This window comes from Danio aesculapii, chromosome 5, assembly GCF_903798145.1.
Source record: "Danio aesculapii chromosome 5, fDanAes4.1, whole genome shotgun sequence".
Lineage (NCBI taxonomy): Eukaryota > Metazoa > Chordata > Actinopteri > Cypriniformes > Danionidae > Danio > Danio aesculapii.
Window position 1 is genome coordinate 50,291,003 of NC_079439.1, and position 23,395 is coordinate 50,314,397.

A 23,395-nucleotide genomic window follows, 5' to 3' on the forward strand; every position below is an offset into this window, starting at 1 on the left:
ACACGGGGGTACGTTTTCACAATGAGCATGTGTTTAACATTGATGTTTCATTTTGCCACAGAATAAATATATGATATAAACATGGAGTCCATTACATGGTACATAATGACAAACTATAGTGTAAATTTTCTGCAAAAACAGTGTTCCAGTGACTATCCAGGAACAATGATTATACATTTACTCAGTACCCCCCAAAGAGGCCCAAGGACTTTTTAACTGTATCTTTTGCTAGTTTAACATATTATACACGTATATAAAATATATAATTGTATATGTATATTATGAAATTTGCTGTCTATGTTTGTTATGAGGCAACAAACACATGTAAACTGCTGAATTAGTTTTTAATCATCTTGTGGTTTAATAATATTGCTCACTGACTCCTAGGTTAAATAAACATCTCTACTACCTCAGCTGAAAAGATTGTCATTTAATATGAGAATATTTATACAAAATAATATTTTTTGACAACTATATTTAACCATAACTATAATTAAATATAGCTGCAAACTGCAATTATCTGGGCCAAGCAGGCCAGCGGCCACATCAGAAACAAGCATGGCAACAAGCTACAGAGAAAATTCTATAACTTTTTGGCAGTACAGTCTGAGCCAAATTTGGTGGAAATTGGGCTAACGATCTATGAAGAGTTCAAAACAACAGATTTTCAAACTAATCCAAGATGGTGGACAGGACCTTGTGTAAATTAGGGAATAAATTATATTAATGTTCACATATCAATGATACAAGGATAACTGCAAGACTAGTCTCATGACAATAGACAAAACAATTGAAAAGTCATTTAAAATTTTTTTGTAAGATTTCTATTGATAGAATTTAATTGTTTGTAATTGAAGGTGGCTCAAACTGATGTAGTTTGGTCATGTCTAGATCACACACATAAAGTTTGGTTTTGATACTTGCAATACTGTAAAATCATGTGGCAGCATTAAATCAAGTTTGCGCATAAGCTAAATGACAACAGTTTTGTCTATCAACATGAAAGCCATAACTTTTAGTCTACATGGTGTAAAGATGATCTGAGTCAAATTTGGTGAAGATTGGACTGATGGTCTAGGAGGAGTTAAAAAAGAATGGTTTGAACAAAATCAAAATGGTGGACAGGAGGTTTGGCAGATTATGGCATAATTGGTATCTGTGTTGTTGGCATGACCCAAGGAATAATTTGAGACCAATGTCATCAAAATAAGCATATGCAGGCAAAAGTTATTACCAAATTTGTATGTTTCATTAAAAATGGCTAATGAATGTCATATAACTCTTGACCCATAGGTGGGGCTGTCACTAATTTTATTTTGGTGTAATCAGTGTGAGGCGACAGTAACAGACCTAAAATTTGGTGCCATTATCTTTAACTATCGCAGAGATACAACCTTAGATCATGCCAGCACATTTGTTGGTGCAGTAAACAAAAACCGTTACACCTATTGACACAAATTAAATAACTTTTTGTCAGCATGGTCTGAAAATGATCTGGGTCAAATTTGTTGCAAATCAGCCAAATGATGTAGGAGTAAAAAAAAGTAGGTTTTTGACTTATGGCTAGATGGCGGACAGGAAGTTCAGTTAAATAAGGCATAATTGGAATCGATATTCTCAAAACAACCCAAGGAATGTATCAAGTATCTTAACAATAGGCAAAATTAGTCAAGTTATTAGCATTTTTAAAAATATCGTTAGAACGTTTGACCAAAAGGTGGCGCTGTGGCGGAACTTTTTGAGCACCTTCAAGGCACAGTCTCGAAGACACATACCAACTTTCATAACAATTCACCATTGCGTCCATAAAAAATAGCAATATTTGACATAATTCCGAGGGCCAAAATGCCTGACCAGGGAAAATCAGACATCATTCGACGCGATGTAAAGAAATTTAGATAAATAGAATTTAATGGATTTTGGACCAAGGGTTGAGAAGTTATAAGCAAAAAATATCCGGACCACTAGGTGCAGTGCATTGAAACACTGAATTCAGCTAAATTCAGACCATGGTTGTGATAACATTATTTGGTGTGAATACGTCAATGCGTTTTGGAGATAATAACTTAAGTCAATTTTCGCAAGCTCTACGTTAAATTTGTTCGCAAGTTAATCAAAAACGGTTAGTCTAATCAACTTGAATTCAATAATTTTAGGTCAGCATGGTCTGTTGATCTTGTGATTTCATTTTGGTGAGAATTGGAAAAACGGCCTAGGATGAGTTCGTTTAAACAGGTTTTATGAAAAATTTGAAATAGCAAAAACATTTTCATTATGAAAAATGATGTCATAGGGTGCATTTGAGTTGGCTTGAGCCAAGAAAGCAGAGGAATTTTGATTGTAGCCCATTTGATTCAAAAGTTATAAAGATAAACATAAGTGAAACTTTGGACAAGTGATGGTGCTAGAGAGTTTGAGTTAGAGTCCAAATTTGTTGTGGTTGAAAAGCAGACTCTCCTCTATCAGTGTGCCAAAGTTTGTGCAAATGCCACAAACGGTTCATAGGGTTGTCATAGATAATTAATATTCATGACCCTTACAAATATGGTCAAAACCAACCATATAATATAAGGGCCAATTTCTAGGGTTTAAAAAAATTTCTGGAGAATTTCTGCACTTAAATAAACCATACACCTTTATTTAGATATCAGAGAACAATTCAACATATTCTATCAATGCATTCTATGGCACCTTTAAAACAAAAATGTGGGTGTTATAAATGTCTTCTCCAAACCTGAGAAACTTGTTGAGATCTCCATGTTTCATGTACTCAAACACCATGATGAGGGGGTCACTTTCTACACACACGCCATAAAATTTGACAATGTGCTCATGTTGCAGGTTGGTCAGGAGTTCTGCCTCTCTGTGGAAATCTGCTCGCCCACTTTCACTGGCTTCTTTCAAAGTCTGCAAGTTAAGAGTACACAAGAGTACACACAGTGCTTAACATCATTCATTCATTTCCTTTGGCTTAGACTCTTATTATCAGAAGTCGCCATAGTGGAATGAACTGCCAACTATTCTAGCATTTGTTTTCCGCAGCAGATGCCCTTCCAGGTGCAACCCAGTACTGGGAAACAATTGCTTTACAATGTCATAATAATCATTTATTAGTTAACAATCAGTCTGAGCCCTTACCATGTTTTTTGTAAATGCACAGTTCAGAGATGACTTATAAGTTACTGATAGCTCCCCACTTTGGACCTATTTTCATTCTTATTTTTCTGGAACAAAACTCAACCTTTGATACTGTTAAACAGATAAAAAGATCCTTACAAAATTATCTTTGATGTTTCTGGTTCAGGTTTCATTTTAGTGATCACTGGAAAGCTGAGAATTTCCTCATCTAAAAGAATAGGCTGTTTCTGCAAGCAGCTATTATGACCTATAGTTGTGTTTTAAAGTTAAAGTAAAAAAAAAAACAAAAACAAACAATAACAACATTGTTTTTCATGTCATCACGGTGTTGTATTTGATCAGTGTAACCAATCAAAATGCAGTATTGTTTGTGGATAATATAGATAATCCCTTCTGACCTATTTTTTCAAATTCACAAAACTGATATTTCTATTTTCGCATTTAGCAAAGGCTATGAAACATGATTTACACAGCCTGTTCACTGCAAATGTTCTCTGGGATCGCACACATTATTGTGGTGTTGTTACAACACAAACATCTACCAATCGAGCTACACTACTCACAAATTTTAGAACTGATAAAAGCGTACAATGCTTTGTCTTACTCATGATAAGGATGTTTTAGTAAACGCACTCAAACTCATGTTACTGAGGGTTCTGTCCTCGACCCTCTATATTTACACTACCAGTCAAAAGTTTGGGGTTAGTTTTTATTATTTTTTTATTATTAATTTTATTTAAGAATTTTAATAAAATTATTCTGTTCATCAAGGAGACATTTATTAAATGCAAAACAAATTGTTAAATACTTATTTATTAAATAGATATTTATTACTTATTGTTTGTAGTTTCAAATGAAATTATTACTCCAGTCATTGTTGCTTCTACTATTCCCATTAATGATAATTATACTATTACTAATAATAATAACAATAATAATAATTAATATTAAAGTGATTTCTGAAGGATCATGTGACTCTGGAATAAATTAAATCACTGGAATTATTATTAAACTAAATTATAAACTACTTTTAAACTGTTAATTTACAGTGCAATAACATTTCACAATTTTACAATTTGTACTGTATTTTTGATTAAATAAATGCAGCCTTGGTGAGCAGGATAAGCTTGATTTAAAACATTTAAAAATCCTGCTGACCCCAAACTTTGACCTGTAGTGTACATGCATTCAAAATCAGGTCAATCTGTGGATGCTTCTTACCCCTGAAACTGTCCAACATTTTCTGTATTTGAACAGGTATAAGATGGAAATCATGGTGTTTGGCTTGCTCCATAAGTTGTGTAGTATTCTTATCATAAAATTATCTCCTGACAGATCTGTTGTGAGCCACAAGATAGGTTAAACAGCCTTTTGGCAGTGCTATTTGCCTCATGAGTGTACAGTGTTTGAACCCCATAAGAAGAATAATGCTAAGACAAATTTCATCTCAGAAATAGTGCACATATAGACCATTTTAATGTGGACTTGTTATTGGCCCATTTCCTGCTTGTTATCAAACTATTTCATTACTGTAACAAGAGGCGGATCAATCATAACCTAATGTTAAAAGAGCTATCATAACATTATTTATCAATATGTGGCTCTTTTTGGATTTTCAGAAGCTATAGAAATTAAAAATGTAAAACAGGAAATACATTGCGATCATTGTTTTTGCTTACATCCCTCAGAACGGTCTATAGGGTCATTTTTGTCCTTTACTACCCCTGAAAGATTAATTAACTGCTCGTGTTATCTTACATTGACTGCTGTAATGCACTATTTGACTTTTTTTTTTCAAAAATGACCCAATCGATAATGATTTACAAAACGCTGCAGCCCATATCCATACTGGGGCTAGGTTTGAGGATCACATATCTCCTGTTTTTGAATCTCTGTTTGCCTCCAGGTCAAGTACCAAATCAATTTTAAAATCTAAATATTAACTTATAAAGAACTGCATGCTTTAGATATCACCTACTCAGGGCTTGACATTAACTTTTTTCATCACCAGCCGCTGTGGCTAGTAGATTTCCAACATTACTAGCCACTCGCCATTTTCACTAGCCACAAATTTGTTGTTGGGGAAAATATATTATATATGCATAAATAATAATTTTAACATGCTAAAATTACTTGATTTAGATTTTGTGTTATGTACACATGCCTCCTTATTCATTTCACTTTTTGTGTGTGCTGTGTATTAGCTTGCTCAATGTGCATGCGCAAATGGGTTGTCGCATTGCCATCAGTTTTTTTCACATGACTTTTCAGGGCTCATAATTAAGGTTTTACCAAATTTATCTTTGACCACACCAAAAATAAATCATTATTTCTTAGACACAAATTTTAAATGTGTCAAAACAAGCAAAATATAGCTGTATGCAAGGGGTTTTCTACTTCAACAAAACTTACTTTTAAAAAAAATTGACATTTTAAAAAGAACTATTGTCGTTTATCTAAAATATGCACAGTAATCTGTCCTGGCTAAAGGTCCCAGATCACCAGTTAACTACACATAAACAGGGAGTTAATCTCATATTAAAGCAATGTTATTGTAAAAAAAAGATAATTAAACCATATAAACAAAAATATCTGTAAGCAAAAGAAAGCAGGTAAAAAAAACATACCGTGAGTGTGTGATAATGAAAGGATGATCACACGCAGACAGTTAATGTTAGGCCTGTTAATAATCTGTTCAAAGAATAATTAAAACAAAAGCAGTGACCACTGCTGCTTACAAAAGGACATATATTTTTTTAAATCTTGAGCTCTTGAAAGCAGCAGCACTGTGGGTGCAAGATCATTGCTTTTTGTCCAGTCTATTTCAAAGAGAACCGATCGCACTCTTGATCTCCTCTAGGCACGGTTGCTTCGTGGAAATAAACAGGAGCGCGCACGCTTTTTAACAGTCACACGCATCACATCACATGTGCGCGAGTGATCATCCTCTCATTCGGTATTCACCTGCTCACTTTTACTTGTGCGAACACAGTTGTTTTTGTCAGATGTGCTGCTTCTCGATTCTAAGATCACATTTGCACGAATATTGGGTCATCTCTATTGTCGCACCCTGCTTTTAAGAAAACTACAATTTAAAAATGATTTACAACCAGCCAAAGTGGCTAGTGGGAGTGTCTGTCTAACCCGCCACAGCTAAAATCTACCCGCATTTGGCGGGTTGGCAGGTGTTAATATCAAGCCCTGCACCTACTGTAAAGCATTATTCTGTAGCCAAAACATGAACCGTGCAAATGTCCCGTACCTTAACAGCCACCAAAATCTTCTCTTGGTCAGGAGACAAGTTGTAGCATTCAGCCAAGAACACTTTCCCGAAAGCCCCCTCTCCCAGCTCCCTCTTCAGTAGAATGTTGTGACGCTTTATGTGTTGGACAACTGCAAAATAATGAATGAATAATAAAACACTACATATAATAAAACAGTAACAGTTAAAACTCCAATTTCTTCAAAACATTTGACAAGGTGTTGGTCAAAAGCATTGGTGTAAAGTAACTAATTACAAATAATTAAACTACTGTAATTGAGTAGTTTTTCTCAGGAATTGTAATTTACTAAGTAGTTTTAAAATGTGTACTTTTACTTTCCCTTGAGTAAATTTTTAGTGCAGTATCAGTACTTTTACTCCTCTACTTTCCTTCAACCTGCAGTCACTACTTTATTTCTCTGTCTATGGAGATTAGAAAACTCAGTCCTGAGAGTCCTGTCCAATCAAATCGCACATAGAAGGTAAATCGCATCATAATGAACTACTTCAAGACATGGGCGATACCTGATGAATTAATGTAAGTATTTGACATCAATATGACGTTGGTTTAAAATGTTGGATTTTGGTCACTTTCTAACAACCCAAAATCGACCAAATATCAACGTCATTTTATGTCATTATTGGACATCAAAATAGCATTGTCCTTAGACGCTGACTAGACACTGAATTTTGGTCATCCGACATCACAACCTCAATCTAACCTAATAATAAAGTCTTATGAAGTTGTGTGCCTGCTGGGCACACAACTAGATGTACTACAGAATGTTAAGTTTACACACACATGCACAAATTACATGGAAACGCATCAGCTTTTAACAGCGAAATACTCACTACTCACTACTCTTGAGTACTTTTGAAAGGTCTACTTTTTACTCATACTTTGAGTATATATTTAAAACAGATACTTTTACTCGCACTTCATTTTTAGACAAGTAAAGTGTTGTCACTTGGTGCTTCCTACTTGTTCTTATGATTTTAGTATGTTTCAATACTGTTACCAGGGTGTTCTGGCTGACATTATGATTTAAAAAAAGATACAGAGGTAAAACATATTTAGATTTGCATGGATTAATGATTCATAATAAAACCACCAATATTCCCTATAAAAGAGAGGGTCAATTTTGATCTCGTGCTGACTTAACCTCTTTAGCAGTAGTATGGGATGCTTGCCTTAACAAACATCACTAATCAGGCGTTGGTAAAACACACAGCTGAAGGGTGCTGGATCTTGAAATGTAAATAAAGAATGCTTGCAGAAATCTACAGTTCAACAGTGATTAAGTTACACAGAGATATCATCACCATGGTGATAGAAAGGGAGGTTACTATGACAACTGACCAGTGGCAACCTAGGCTGAAATCTATTTGAGAGAATGAAGTGTGGCCGGAGACTACCCGACACTCCACTGCAACTCACGAGTGTCCGATTTTAGCATGCTGCCAGGGTTGCGGAAGTACTGGGGGTTCTCGATGACTGGAATCTTTGTCATTCCAATAATAACTGCATCTGGGCCCATCTCCGAAGATGACGGCGTGTTGTTGCCATTGGAAACGTGGTGAAGCGGACTGGCAGAGTCATCATCATTACTGATGACAGACGAGGAGCCTGGTGGAAAGGGCAAAAAACACACACACACACAGACCAGTCAATAATTCACTAAAATACGATGAATCCACATAGTCAATATATTTAAATATGAAATGATGCTCAAATTAGAGAACATTCTTTTGTCTATACTAATAATTTCGTTGAACAAACATTTAAATTTGCATGAAACTGGTGTGGTGTGTTAGACTAATGTTAAATGCTTGACATTAATAAACTGATAATTTATGTAATGTGAAATATTTTAAAGTGCAACGAGATATTAAACTAGAAATCTTGGAGAGCACTTTCAATTGATAATAAATTCTGTATTACTAGCCAAAATATTGCTATAATTTATGCTAAAACAAGGGTTAAGTATCTTTAGAATAAAATATGTGTATTATACACTGTTAGATCTTACCAGGCTTTTTTTTTTTTACAGTAGAATAAACAGGAAATTACTGTCACATTACTTGCCAGCAAATTACTGTCACAAAGCAGTAGCGGTGACTAACTGGCAACACAGCTTACAGTAAATTACTGTACTGTACTGCTACTACTCACAGCAAAATACTGCATACACATTAATGGTATATCAAATATAGTAGTCATTGCACTGTTACTAAAATTAGTAACAGTGTTCTGTATTGTTATTTTAAAAATAGAAAGCATATAAATTCTTCAAAAATGTATTTTATTGATTTACCAGGAAACAAATACAACAAAAATGCATCACAAAATTACAGAAATCAATTCAATTCAATTCATCCTTATATCTATAGCACTTTTACAATGTGGATCATATCAAAGCAGCTTAACATAGAAGATTATAGCAAATTATATCTGTGTCAGTCCAGTTTCCAGTTTTAAATAAAAATAAAATAAAGTCCATCCAAAACAAAGTTGTTGTTTTTCCAGCACTGATCCTCATGTTGTTCCAAACCTGCAGTAATAATAAAAACAAATTAAATCACCATTATGCACCTCTATTTCATTATGTTTATGTATTTATCACAACATACCACTTTTACTAACTTAATCAGAACTTTTCCACTCATTCAGTGTACCTCTGCAAAAATGTATGTACACGAAGATTAACATTATGAACTTTTCTTTTAACACTTGACCCAGTTTTGCAGCTCATTCCACATTGCGAAGCACACTTTGCCCTATCTGGATTAATTCTCACATAGAACCTGATAAAACATACAACATTTTATTTTACTGACAAACAAGTATGCATGACATATATACAGTATATACAATTAAAGTCAAAATTGTTAGCCCTCCTTTGAAATTGTAATTCTTTTAAAAATATTTCCTAAGTGCTGTTTAATGGACAGAAGATTTGGTAATATTTTTAAACAATAGTTTTAATAACTAATTTGTTTTGTCTTAGCCATGATGACAGCACATAATATTTTACAAGTTATTTTTTCAAGATATTAGTATTCAGCTTAATGTGCCATTTCAAGGCTTAACTAGATCCTTTTCACTGCACACAACAAGCGACTGACTGGAAGTCATTCATTTCCAATGCAGAGCAGTCCGGGAGTTGCGTGGAGTTAATAAATAATTAATAAATATATCTCCATATGCGGAAAATTCGGATCCGAATTGAGCTGTGGATCCATTGAAATATTTGAACTCCTGCGACTAGACTGTATATGACCGGCGGACCAGATGTGATGTGTTTCAGTGTTGTCCAAGCAGGTCCGTGTGCGCGAGATGAGAAATAGTATAGGTTTTTTTTGTTTTTTTTTTTTAATCAGAAAAAAAGCCTATATTAAAAAAACATTTCTATTTATCACCGAGTAATAAAAAACATATTTTTTTTATGTTGCCTCCCCATTCCCTCCAAAATTTTTAGTGGTTTATAAGTTTCTAGTATTCATTCATTCAACCATGGTAAATGCATGGAGAATAAAGGCTCCTGCTATGGTACTTCTTTATCACGGACACTGCGAGAGCAGCTTAGCAGCACCCGAATAGGGAACGGAGACGTGTGTCTGTACAAACAGACTTTTGGGAGTGCTTTAGACGACCAATCACTTCTGAAGATAAGAAAACGGGCCAATGAAATGCCAATTGAATTGGCGGAGCTTAGCTCCACAGCTGAAACTGATGAGCCAATTAGGGCTATATCAGTCGGCTGCTGGAGCCAGCTCATCAGAATTTGCCTGCTGAAGAGCCGATCGCTCAGCTCCCAGCTGGAGACTCAGGTGCTGTGGCAGTGGAGACACACGTCTCCGTTCCCTATTCGGGGAACGTGGGTTACGTACGTAACCAGGACGTTCCCCTTTATAAGGGAACTTCTACGTGTGTCTGTATAAACAGACTTTTGGGAGACTGTATGGAAAGTGCCACAGCAGCTAAGCCTGTCGTGCTCCTGATGTGTAGTTTGCCAAGCCAAAGCGTGAGTGCACTGACATCCCCAAGAGCGCAATCTTCCAACGTCCCCTAGGCCCAACATATTACCATTACATGGGAATAAAAGTTTTAAATCGGGGGTCGTAAGTGTGCTTTTACCTAGCTAATATAGACTAGGGATTTTGGAAATACGACTACGTTGGGAAAGCATGCCAGTCCCCGAAGGGGGAGGACGCAGCGGAGACCACCTGCTACCCTAAAAGGGGAGACCTGATGGTAAGGAGACATATGGACTAGCCCTAATGAGGGGGAGTGCTACATATGATAAGCTGGTTAGCGGTTTAGGGAAGACACGGGACCGCCTAATAAGGGGGAACACACCGTGGTAAAAATGCATCGGGTTAGGGAGCCTGGCGCAGCAAGCATTTGTGACACCGAGCTTAATTCCCACCCGATTGATTGGGATTACCCAATAACCGGGAGAAAACTGCTCCACTCAGAGGTTATACAACCTCGCAAATGTGTTAGATGTCGCCCAACCCGCAGCTCTGCAGATATCTGTGAGAGAGGCGCCGCGTGCTAACGCCCATGAGGAAGTGACATCTCAGAGAGTGCGCTCTCACGTTAGGGGGGCGCGGCTCGCCCTGGCATTGATAAGCGAGGGCAATGGCATCAACTAACAAGTGGGCCAACCTCTGTTTTGATACGGCACTTCCCTTCTGCCAACCACTGTAACAGATAAAGAGCTGTTCACATGATCTTACATTTTTCGTTTGTTCCACGTAAAGGCGCAAAGCGTGAACGGGACAAAGCAGTGAGTGGGCTGGGCCTGCCTCCTCCGCAGGCAGCGCTTGCAGGTTCACCACCTGATCTCTAAAATGGGGTGGCTGGAACCACACGTGGAGGTTCCAGAGATCTGGGCGTGGGTGCCAGATGGTGCCCCGTCCCTGAGAAAGGAGGTCCTCCCTTAGGGGAATGCGCCAAGGAGGGGCCGCCGCGAGGAGTGTGAGCACCGAAACCCAGGTCCGGTTGGGCCAGAGGGGCGCAACAAACAACACCTGCTCCTAATCCTCCCTGACTTTGCACAAAGCTTGTGCGATTAGGCTCACTGGGGGAAACGCATATTTGTGCGTGCCCGATGGCCAGATGTGAGCCAGTGCATCCGTGCCGAGGGGGGCCTCGGTCAGGGAATAAAACAGCTGGCAATGTGCGTTCTCGGTGGAAGCAAACAGAACGATCTGGGCTTCCCCAAAGTGCGCCCATATCAGCTGGACCGAATCAGGGTGGAGTCTCCACTCTCCTCGGGACACTAGCTGCCGTGAGAGCGCATCGGCTGCACGGTTGAGCACTCGGAATGTGAATGGCACGCAGTGATTTCAGCTGCGTGTGACTCCAAAGGAGCAGACGGCGAGCGAGCTGAGACATGCGGCGAGAGCGCATACCCTCCATACGGTTGATATAAGCCACCGCCGCCATGCTGTCCATCCTGACAAGCATGTGTTTCTGCTCCAGCACCGGGAAAAAAAGTGGCGGAGAGCCAGATACACTGCCAACAGCTCCAGGCAGTTGATATGCCAATGCACCCCGCGGCTGAATGCTCATTGCACACGGCCCCCCAGCCCGTGCTGGAGGCATGTGTCGTTACGTCAACATGCCTGGATACTAGCCCTAGGGGCACTCCGGCCCGTAGAAAGCCAGATCCGTCCAGGGGCTGAGGGTGCGGAGACACCGCAGAGTGATGTGCACCCGGTGCGTACCCGCGCGCCATGCCTGTCTGGGGACTCGATCGCGAAGCCAACGCTGAAGTGGTCTCATATGAAGCAAACCGAGTGGCGTGACTGCGGCTGCGGATGTCATATGCCCCAGGAGCCTCTGAAAACATTTCAGTGGGACCACTATCTTCCTGTGGAGCTCGTTTACACAGGAAAGCATTAGCCTGGCGCGCTCCTCGGAGAGGCGCGCAACCATAGCAATCGAATCCAGCTCAAGCCCGAGGTAAGAGATCCTCTGCACAGGGCAAAGTTTGCTCTTCTCTCGGTTGACCTGAAACCCCAACTGGTCGAGGTGCCGAAGCACTTTGACTCTGTGCATAATCAACTAATCGCGAGAGGAGGCTAGAATGAGCCAGTCATCGAGATAGTTGAGTGTGCGGATGCCCGCAAGCCGCAGACCGGAGAAAGGGGCGGTGGCGGGGCGGTGGCATGGAAGAATAGAGACATGAAAATACGCGTCCTTCAGGTCTATGGCTGCAGACCAATCTTGTGGATGGACGCTTTGAAGCAAGCGTTTCTGCGTAAGCATTCTGAAAGGCATTTAGTGTAAATGACAGTTCAGTCTGCACAGATTTAGGATTGGTCTTAACCCCCTGCTCTTTTTGGGCACAATGAAATACGGGCTGTAGAACCCGGACTATATCTCGGCTGGAGGGACCTGCTCGATTGCATCCTTCGCCAGGAGGACCGCAATCTCCTCTCGCAAGAAAGGGGTGCTCTCGGGGATAACCCTCGTGAAAAGGACACCCGTGTACTTGGGAGGGCGAATAGCGAACTGAATCGCATAGCCAAATCTGACCGTCCGTATGAGCCACCGCGATGCGCTGGGCAGCGCTAACTAGGCTGGCAGAGCGCGCGCTAATGGCACCATCGGAGCGATCACTGACGTGCCAGCAGAGGGGCAGCTCGGGATGGGAGTGCTCATTCTGGGAAGCGGTGCGTCCCGAGGAAGAGCTGAAAATAAGAGAATTTCTCTTACCTTCCTCCCTCGATCCCGCGGTGAGGCCAGAGTGAGAGAAAGGAGTTCGTTCTGCTGCACTCTGAGGGCCTGAGGCGAAGGGTCCCGGTGCTGCGAGCTGGAAGGCGGAGCGTCCCAGACTGGCAGTACTCGGGTTTGCGCATCCGGAGAAAGAGGAAACTGCTCTTTTGGAAATTTGGTTGCCGCCAGCCCAGGGGCCGGCAGCGATGAGTTTAAAGTTGTTGTGGACTGATGTAATAATCCTCAGCCCCCCACCGAGGAAAGAGCAGGTCCCCTCTTCTCCGAATGGCCCGTCCCAGGAACGCTTCGCGGTCCGTTTACTGGACTTAGCGGCGCCCTGGGGCGGGGGCGTTGCAGTCCCACGGGAGGCTCGGCATTGCCGCTTGGCCGGTGGAGTGGGCAGCAGAAGCGGAGCAGATGTTGAAGCTGCGGGTGGATGCCCTCTGCGAGGAGCAGCCGCAGCGGAAGGGGCAGCGGGAGGAGCAGTTTTTCGAGCCCACTGATAGATGACCTAACCCCTCGCCTTGGACTGCTTTTCACCGCGGAGAATTCTTGGGTGAACTCCCCGACGGTGTCGCCGAAAAGGCCAGCCTGGGATATGGGAGTGTTTAGAAAGCAAGCTTTGTCAACGTCTCTCATATCGGCCAAGCTCAGCCAAGGGTGGCATTCCTGGACCACTAATGTGGCCATCATCTTCCCCAGGGCACGAGCAGCCGATTTGATAGTCATGAGAGCATAATCGGTTGCCGTGCGGAACTCATGCAAGCCTCCTGCATCTTGGCCAGCTTCTCGGCTTGGTAGCGTTGATAGGTGGCTATAGCGTGCAGAGCGGAGGCGGCCTGGCCCGCAGCAGTGTAGGCTCTGGCCGTGAGAGACTCAGATAACCTGCACGCTTTGGAAGGTGTGGGCGAATCTCTCGCGGTCTCTGCGGACAGAGCACGCTCCACCTGGGGAATCGCCTCATATCCCCTGGCCGCTCGTCATCGAGGGAGGTGAGAGCGGGAGTGCACGAGGACCAGGCAGAAAAAGGTGCCCTCCATGCCTGCGTGAGCTCTCTGTGTACCTCCGGGAAGAAGGGGACGGGGGGTCTAGAAGGCTTCGCCTTCTTCGCCCCCACGTAGCACTTGTCTAAGCGGTCCGGCCGCGGTTCTGGGGGACAAGCCATCTTCAGTCCCACAGCCGAAACAGCCCGGGATAACACAGCTAACATGTCCGATTCCAGATCCGAAATCACCCTGACAACCCTGGAGGGTGGCAGGGGGTCCGAATCTTCATCGAAGCATGTCAACCCGCCCTCCGATGCAGCGATGGACATCACGTCCCCGGTGTCATCAAATGAAAGCGCGGCCAACCTGAAGGATGGACCAGCGCTCGCACTCGAAGCAGAGACAGAGCGCACTGATGAGGAGCGAGGGGTCTGCTGGCCCGAAGGCGACGGAATAGCCCCCACTGTAACCCTCAGGCCTGCCCGAGTGCTAACCGCTTGCCGGGGAGCAGCAGGGGTGACTTGCCCTAATAAAAGAGCTTGCCGCGACCTCAGTTGCGCAACAGTCAAGCCATCGCAATGCGGGCAAAAACTGTCCGCGAGCACCGCATCAACATGTTGGACCCCCAAGCATGTGATGCAGTACTCGTGCCTGTTATCTGGGGCGAGGAAACCACCGCATCCAGAAATGCACGGTCGAAACGACATCTTTAATAAGACGCGCTACACGACCGTGTGCTCTCTTAGGGAATTCTGCTCTTTGTAGAAACTGCTCTTTTAGATCACCAGCGAAACGCCAAGGGGACGGGAAACCCAGCTCGACCGCCGCTTAAACGTCTTCCCCCGCACTGGTGAAGGGAATGCTTCCTTCTGCGTTGGAAGTCAGCTCAGCAGAAGGGTTCTTCAGTCTCAGATCGGGTCTGAAGCAACAATTCTGATGAGCTGGCTCCAGCAGCCGACTGATATAGCCCTAATTGGCTCATCAGTTTCAGCTGTGGAGCTAAGCTCTGCCAATTCAATTGGCATTTCATTGACCCGTTTTCTTATCTTCAGAAGTGATTGGTCGTCTAAAGCACTCCCAAAAGTCTGTTTATACAGACACACGTAGAAGTTCCTTTATGAAGGGGAACTGAAAATTCTGTGTGACTGCCACAAGGGGGCATATTCCGATAGTCGTGTCAAAATGTCATGTGCAGTGGAAAGGCGGCTTAAGACAGAATCTCATGGAACGGACGTTTTCAGTTTCCACATGATTGTCCAATTTATTTTAAGTGTCTAAAATGTTCCCATTATCCCATTCCTGTCCCATGATGGTCGTTATTAAGGCTATGTGGTTGATTTTACTTTATATTTTATTTAGATTCTGTATGTGTGCAGCACAACACCCAAGAAGAGGGTGTATTATTTCATATTTGAGGTATGTTTTTTTTTTTTTATTGTGACGTATTGAAATGCTGATAACGTTACTATTTTTCAGTTAGTTTTCAAACATTGTTAGTGTAACAGTTACTTTTGAAAACAATGTACAGAGTTGCTATGAGACAAGCATGATGTGGATCCTGCAGGACAACACCCACTAAGAGGGCAATATTATTTCAAATTTCATTAGTGTCAACCGAATAAGAGAACAGGAGTCAACCTATATATATATACATATATATATATATATATATATATATACACACACACACACACACACACACACACACACACACACACTATCGTACTTACTGAGCATAATGAGTCTAGGAGTGGCTGGTAGGTTGAGCTGACTTTCCACAGATATCTTTGTGGAAGTTTCCTGGAAAACAGCATAAAATTACAAAAACAGCAAATACACAATTAAGTGTTTTTTTTAAATGGTTATTAATATAAATATTTGGATAATGTAATTTTGATATATTAATATATAATTACATAATATAAATATTTTAAAAACTAAGCAAAGTTTTAAATAATTATATAAAAAGTGTATTAAAAGAATAAACACATAAATGCTATATGCTATACATAAATACAATTTCTGATGAATTAATGTTGCTGACTTAATTTTTTTCAGAAACATTTATGTCATAGCGCAGGGGTGGGCAAACTTGGTCCTGGAGGGCCGGTATCCTGCATAGTTTAGCTTCAACTCTGATCAAACACACCTAAACATGCTAATCGGTGTCTCCAAGATCACTAATTATCTATAAGCAGGTGTGTTTGATCAGAGTTGGAGCTAAACTGTGCAGGACACCGGCCCTCCAAGACCGAGTTTGCCCACCCCTGTAATAGCGTGACGCTTTAGTTCAACTCTGAAAAAGGTCAGATGGAAGTTGAAAATATTTTAACATTATGCAAGTGGTTTTAGGATTCAAATGTTCAATGAATGTGTGAACTAACAGAATCTGAGCATCTATCTCTAAAAAACAATAAAGTTGTAAGTTCAGTTCCCCAATGGGAGGGGAACTTCAATGCTATGTGGCAACTTTCACTATGGGGATTTAGTCAGAAGCCAATTATCTGAAAGAGTAATAAAACAGGAGGCGTCAGCGTACACAGCTGGCAGCAATTACAATCATTTGCGCATAAAGATGCCAGTCGTGCATCGCAGAGACACCTTTTCGCTTTTAGAGCCTCACACTACTGAGAGAGTCATCAGGTTCCTCCAAACCCTGAGAGAGAGAGGGAGAGAGAGAGTGAAAGAGAAAGCTGCCGGTGTTTGACAGGCTGTTTTTCCTGGTCGCAGAGTGTGTGACACGCAGTGGCAGATGGTCGAGCTGGGCTATTCTCCCTTGCCTGGGCGTTCTCTGGGTCTGGTCCTTCTAGAGCGGTGAGCACAAGGAGCAAGTTTCCTAAAAGAGCAACACGGCCGTGCAGTGCGTCTTTTTCAAGATGTTGTTCCGACTGTGCGTTTCTAGATGTGGTGGTTTCCTGTCTTCGGACGATGGGCACGAGCACTGTGTTGCATGTTTGGGGGTCCAGCATGTTAATGCAGTGCTCGCGGGCAGTGCATGCAGTCACTGCGATGGCATGTCTGTTGCGCAGCTAGGACGGCAGCTCGTTCTTGCAATAGGAGTCATTTTGCCGCCCTAGGGCTCGCGGACCTTCCACTCCTCAGTGCGCTCCATCCAAGCTTCGAGTGATAGAAGTGCTGAATCCTCTCGGATGATCGCCCTCTCACTTGATGACACCAAGGATCAGATGTCCATCGCTGCATCAGAGTGTGGGCTGTCATTATCTGACGAGGATTCAAACCCGTTTCCTCCCTCCGGGGTGGTGAGTGAGGCTTCAGATCTAGAAGCAGATATTATGGCCGTGCTTTCCTGGGCTGCTTCGTCTATAGATAGTTAATTCCCCATCCCCACGGCCAGACCGACTAGATGGGTGTTATGTGGAGGCTAAGAAGAAGGCAAAGCCTTCTAAACTTCCCGTCACCTGCTTACCGGAAGTGCACAATGAACTTGCGCAGTCTTGGAGGGCATCTTTCTCTGACCGATTTGTATGCAGTTCCGCTCTCACCACCCTTGACAGTGGAGCAGCCAGGGGGTACGAGGCGATTCCCCAGGTTGAGCGTGTCATTGCAGTCCATTTATGTCCTTCCCTTGGGTGGTCATCCTCGTCTCCCACCCAAGGCGTGCAGGTTATCTGCGTCCTTTGGGGCCAGAGCCTACACAGCCGCGGGACAGGCTGTTTCTGCCCTGCACGCAATGGCCACTTACCAGCGATACCAAGCAAAGGCGTTGACCCAGCTGCACAAGGGTGGTTCCCACCCAGGCTTAATGCATGAGCTCCACACTGCAACCGACTATGCTCTGCGTACCACCATGTCGGCTGCGTATGCCTCGAGAAGGACGATGGCCACACGAATGGTGGTCCAGGAACGCCACCTCTGGCTAAACCTGGCTGATATGTGTGACATTGACAAGGTTTGCTTTTTTAATGCACTCATATCCCAGGCTAGCCTGTTCGGTGACATCGTCAGTGAATTTACCCAGGAGTTCACGGGGGTGAAGGAACAGTCGAATGCGATGGGTGAGGTCATCTATCGGCAGGCTAGTAAGACCGTTCCCCCCACCAAACCATCCACCTCTGCTGCTCCTCATCCCAGGGCGCCGTTAAGTCTGCAAAGCGTCCCTGAGACAGGCCATCCGGAGAAGAAGGAACTTGCTCTTTCTCTGGTGGAGGGCCGGGCACAACACCAAACTGTGTTTTTCAACGCCAGGCTGCTGGCCTTGAGGCCTGCGCCCACCAAATTCTCAATGAAAGAGCCAGCGCCTTGCTGCAGCTCTGAGTGTTTTGGTGGACGGTCTCCCTCCTCACACACTCTAAGCCCCCTCTCAGGACCCTGGGAAGAAGGTGAGAGTGAATCTCTTGCCTCCTGCTCTACGCCCCCCCCCCCCCCACTCCGTGCTGCCCCACCGCTGATGCGTCAACGATCGCGCCCATGATACCACTTGCGCGAGCTCTGCCTGCCTTGTTAGCGCTAGCCTGCCCGTCGCGATGGCTCATTTGCTCGATAAGACTCGGCTATGCGGTTCAGTTCACCAAACGGCTTCCCAAGTTCAGGTCAGGTGTATTTCACCAGGGTCAGCCAGGACATTGGTGTCCTCCTGGTGAAGGATGCGATCAAGCCGGTCCCTCCAGCCGAGATGAGGAGGGGGTTTTACAGCCCGTAATTCATCGTGTTCAAAAAGAGTGGTAGGCTATGGCCAATCCTAGACCTGTGTGTTTTGAACCGCTGTCTGCACAAGCTTCCATTCAGAATGATCATGCAGAGGCACATCCTCTGGTGCATCCGTCCTCAGCATTGGTTTGCAGCAATAGACCTGAAGGACGCGTACTCTTATGTCTCCATTCTTCCATGGTTTGCGTTCGAGGGACGAGTTTGGCAGTACAAAGTCCTCCCCTTCAGGTCTCTGTCTCCGCATGTTTTCACCAAGCCCACAGAGGGTGCCCTAGCGCCCCTTTGGCTTGTAGGCATACGCATACTCAATTATCTTGATGATTGGAAGATTTTAGCTCACTCGCGGGAACAATTGATTATGCACAAAGACACCTCAACCTGTTGGGGTTTCAGGTCAACCGAGAAAAGTACAGAGAATCTCTTTTCTCGGGTTGGAGCTGGACTCGATCACCATGATCACACCGAACTGATGCTGACCTGTCTGAAGGAGTTATATATGGCATCCGTAGCCACTGTCACACCGCTCGGATTACTCCATATAATACTACTTCAGCACTGGCTTCATGATCTGGTCCCCAGATGTGCATGGCACATGGGCACGCACCAAGTGACTGTCACTCCGCTGTGTCCCTGCGCCCTCAGCCTCTGGTCGGACCCTGCATTACTACAGGCTGGAGTGCCTCTAGAACAAGTGTCCAAGCATGTCATCATCTCGATGGCATGCAGGCATGCAGCTGCGGGTCTGTGGAAAGGAACCCGGTTGCATTGGCATATCAGTTGCCTGGAGCTGTTGACAGTGTATCTCACTCTGAGCAGTTTTTTACCGGTGCTAGAAGGGAAGCATGTGCTGGTCAGGACGGACAGCACGGAGATGGTGACGTATATCAACCATTTGGGGGGATTTCCGCTCCCGCTGCATGGCTCAGCTTGCTCGCCGTCTACTCATCTGGAGTCATACGTGGCTGAAATCGCTGTGTGCCACTCACATGTGTGGCGAGCTCAAACGTTCAGCCGATGCTCTCTCACAGAAGCTTCCACGTCTGGGAGAATGGAGGCTCCACCCGAGTCTGTTCAGCTGATATGGGCATGCTTCAGAGAAGCTCAGATTGATCTTTGCTTCCGCAGAGAGCACCCATTGCCAGTGTTTTTTTTCCTGACTGAAGGCTCTCTCTCCACGGACGCACTGGCTAACAGCTGGCCTCGGGACATGCGCAAATACGCATTTCCCCCAGTGAGCCTACTCACACAGACACTGTGCAGGGTCAGGGAGGACAAGGAGCAGGTCTTGCTAGTTGCACCTCTCTGGCCCAACTAGACCTGAATATCAGAACTCTCTCTTCTTGTGACGCCCCCCCGGCAGATCCCTTTAAGGAAGGACCCTTCTTTCTCCGGGACAGGGCACCATCTGGCACCCACGCCCAGATCTCTGGAACCTCCATGTGTGGTCCATAGACGGAGTGAAGAAGACTTACAGGTTGCGGTGGTTAACACTATCCCTCAAGCTAGAGCCTCCGAGAAGCCCCCCGGACTTGCCAGATCAGCGTTGTGCTTTCTTTCCTTCAGGATAGGTTGAAGCAGAGGCTGTCACTCTCCACACTGAAGGTTTATGTTGCTGCCATTTCCACTCATCATAGTGTAGTGGATGGTGGCACCATGGGAAGGCATAACCTCATCATTCGGTTCCTCAAAGGCATCAGCCGATTAAATCCACCCCGCCCCCCTATCATGCCCTCTTGGGATCTCTCTGTAGTGCTTACGTGCCTATGCAGAGATCTGTTCGCACCAATCGACTCAGTATCCTTGAGATTTCTGTCCATGAAGACAGCTCTATTAGTTGCGTTGGCATCGATCAAGAGGGTCGGGGACCTGGAGGCTTTTTCGGTCAGTAATTCAAGCCTAGAATTACACTTATTGCAAAGAAGCTCTGGAAAGACTATTGCAAAGAAAGACTATTGCAAAGTCTTTAAAAACTTAAAATTGACTTCAAGTCAAAAAACCTAAAGAAAATCAGTGTGACAATTCTTGTCTTATTCAGATCTACATGCAACTTATTATAATCAGTTTTTACTATTAAGGACAAATTCATTAATTATGATTATGGCAGTTGCCTATGCTTGTTTCTATTTGACTAGAATTTATATATATATATATATATATATATATATATATATATATATATATATATATATATATATATATATATATATATATATATATATATATATATATATATATATACACACAAATATCATTATATTAATGTAGGTTACCAGACTTTCTGACTTTCAAACTGACAATAAACTTTAGAATTAACAATATTTACAATAAACAATTTACAATAAAATTAAGAAAAATATACAGCTTTTCTTAGAATATGATTGTTAACCTCACTAATTTTGTGTGTGTGAGAGAGAGAGAGAGAGAGAAAGAGAGAAAGAGACAGAGAGAGAGAGAGAGAGAGAGAGAGAGAGAGAGAGAGAGAGAGAGAGAGAGAGAGAGAGAGAGAGAGAGAGAGAGAGCAAGAGAAATCTACTTACATCTACTAAAATAAGAGAGAGTTTTCTTTTTCTTCGAAGAGTTTCATTGCCAGCAGGATGGCTGATATGGCAGTCTTGTTGCTGGTTGCTGGTGTGGCTTCAATTTCTGTAAGAGATTTTGGATCTCTGCATTCCATTTTAATGTCAATTCACTGAGGCGAATGCTTATGTCAATACCTTTAAGGATTTTAAAATAATTGCATAGGCCTCTTTTTTTTTAACAAGTATGGCCACTCAAGTTCCATGTCACTGATGGCTGGAGGGGGGCATGAATTAATCATTTGGCGCTGACAAATGTATGTCTCTTGCATTAGGTTGTCCACATCAGACAGTTCAGCAGATCCTGGGTTGCCAATTAATACATTCAGCTTTACATCTGAACTTTTTGCAATTGCTCAGTTGTTGTTCTACTGTGTTTTTGGTTGACGAATCTTATGTGCTACATTGTGTCTATTAGTATCATCAAATCTGGTTTTTAGCTGTCTTAGAAGTGAACTATACTCTTTTCCAAATTGTTCCCCTTCTTCTGTAAAGTCTCCAAATGTTAGAGAATGTTTAGAAACAATGTTTCTTGCCACTTCCCCACAGTTGGCCAAGTTTGGGTTTGAGCAATGTTCTGTCATGGCTGCCACAACAGTCCTTACAAATTTCCTTCTCGGTACAAGTGGAACCTTCTCCTTAATGGATGCTGCATGAGGAAGTGCTCCAGGCATGCGTTCCCAAGGAATTTGAAAGATACTAAGCTAATCAGATTTCGCAGGTGTGTACGATGTGGATGGTTGTTCAGATTGGGAGTTGGGTGGGGTTAATGTGGTAAGCTCAACTTGATCCAGTTGGCCTCTAGACACTTCAGAAACTACAGAAGAACAAAGTGAAAAGTTTTACATGTAAATAGACTCTGCATATACAATACACATTTTATTTTTTTTATTTAATGTTATAGAAGATTCTACAAAAATAGACAAATTGGAATATGATGGGGAAAATGAGTCTTACCTTTTTGTTTAAATTCGATTATTAAATTTCGACATTGTATTGGATTTAAGAAGTCCTGAAGATCAGACATCTCAACTACTGCAAGGTCCTGTGTGTTCTCAACACCCACCACAAAACATAGGTGATTGACTACATCTTCAAGTTTCGTGATGTCTAATTCAGGGAGGACTCTCTTTATTTCCTGTTGGATCAGTTCTGTGTCGGAAGTTAAAAGAGCACACCGAGTGATGTAAGGACACCACAGAAAGACCTGCCACTTTATAAACTGGAAGAGGATAGTAATCAAACAGACTGTCAACATTAACACACACATACTTTGGATCAGAGGTGTACAGAGAGTGAAGGCCAAGGTCAGACAAAAGAACAGATTCATACAGTTCAATAACAAAGCAGACATCAGTCGGACTAATGAGTCTCACAGATATTTTACCAAAGACATAACCACAACTGTTATGGTCTACAACAACAACAACCTGGCCATTGGCATATTTGGTTCCTTTATAAACCACCCCTGATACTTCTGATGTATTCTGAGTGACACAGTTAGCTGCCCTTATTTTTAGCTTCCCATTTTGTATTTCTGTATTGTTTAACTGACTATTGTGTTCATATGATTCACTGACAGACTGAATTTTAGGAGGAAATAACTGACCAGAAGCTAGATAGGACTGGAGCAACTGATGTCTCTCTGCCAAGGTTTTACAAAGATGCACATAATTGTGCATTATTCTTGCACAGTACATAAAATAGGAATGCTTACTTTCAAACCTAAGCATCCACAACCAAATCAGTGGTCCAAATTGTAGAATAAGGTCTGCATAGTGCAACAAGTAATGATGTTTCATCAGGAAACAAGGAACCTGTGATAAAAACTTGAGGTAGCCAATCTCATTGTGACTTATTTTGGAAGGACAAATAAGCTCAACCATTTCCTTCAGTTAAGGGCACAACTGCCATGCCTCACTATCCATGGGGCTTTTCATTTTGCTTCCAACATAAATTGGTAAGAGCCTCAAGAAACACCCATTGAAACACAAAGTTGTCGACTGTCTGCTTTAACTGCACATGGTGCATTGTG

The 23,395-nt window shown here is 42.8% G+C and overlaps 1 protein-coding gene and 1 pseudogene across 1 annotated transcript in view; both read right to left on the minus strand.

The window, feature by feature from the left end:
* Positions 1 to 23,395, minus strand: part of ntrk2b (neurotrophic tyrosine kinase, receptor, type 2b) — a 62,526-nt gene that overhangs the window by 16,376 nt on the left and 22,755 nt on the right. The window contains exons 13-15 of the mRNA XM_056458409.1: positions 7,839 to 8,027; positions 6,401 to 6,531; positions 2,735 to 2,907 (exon numbers count right to left, since the gene is read on the minus strand). Of these exons, the coding sequence (XP_056314384.1) occupies positions 2,735 to 2,907; positions 6,401 to 6,531; positions 7,839 to 8,027 (493 nt within the window). The remainder of the gene's footprint in view (positions 1 to 2,734; positions 2,908 to 6,400; positions 6,532 to 7,838; positions 8,028 to 23,395) is intronic.
* On the minus strand, positions 8,852 to 22,110 carry LOC130229550 (uncharacterized; annotated as a pseudogene).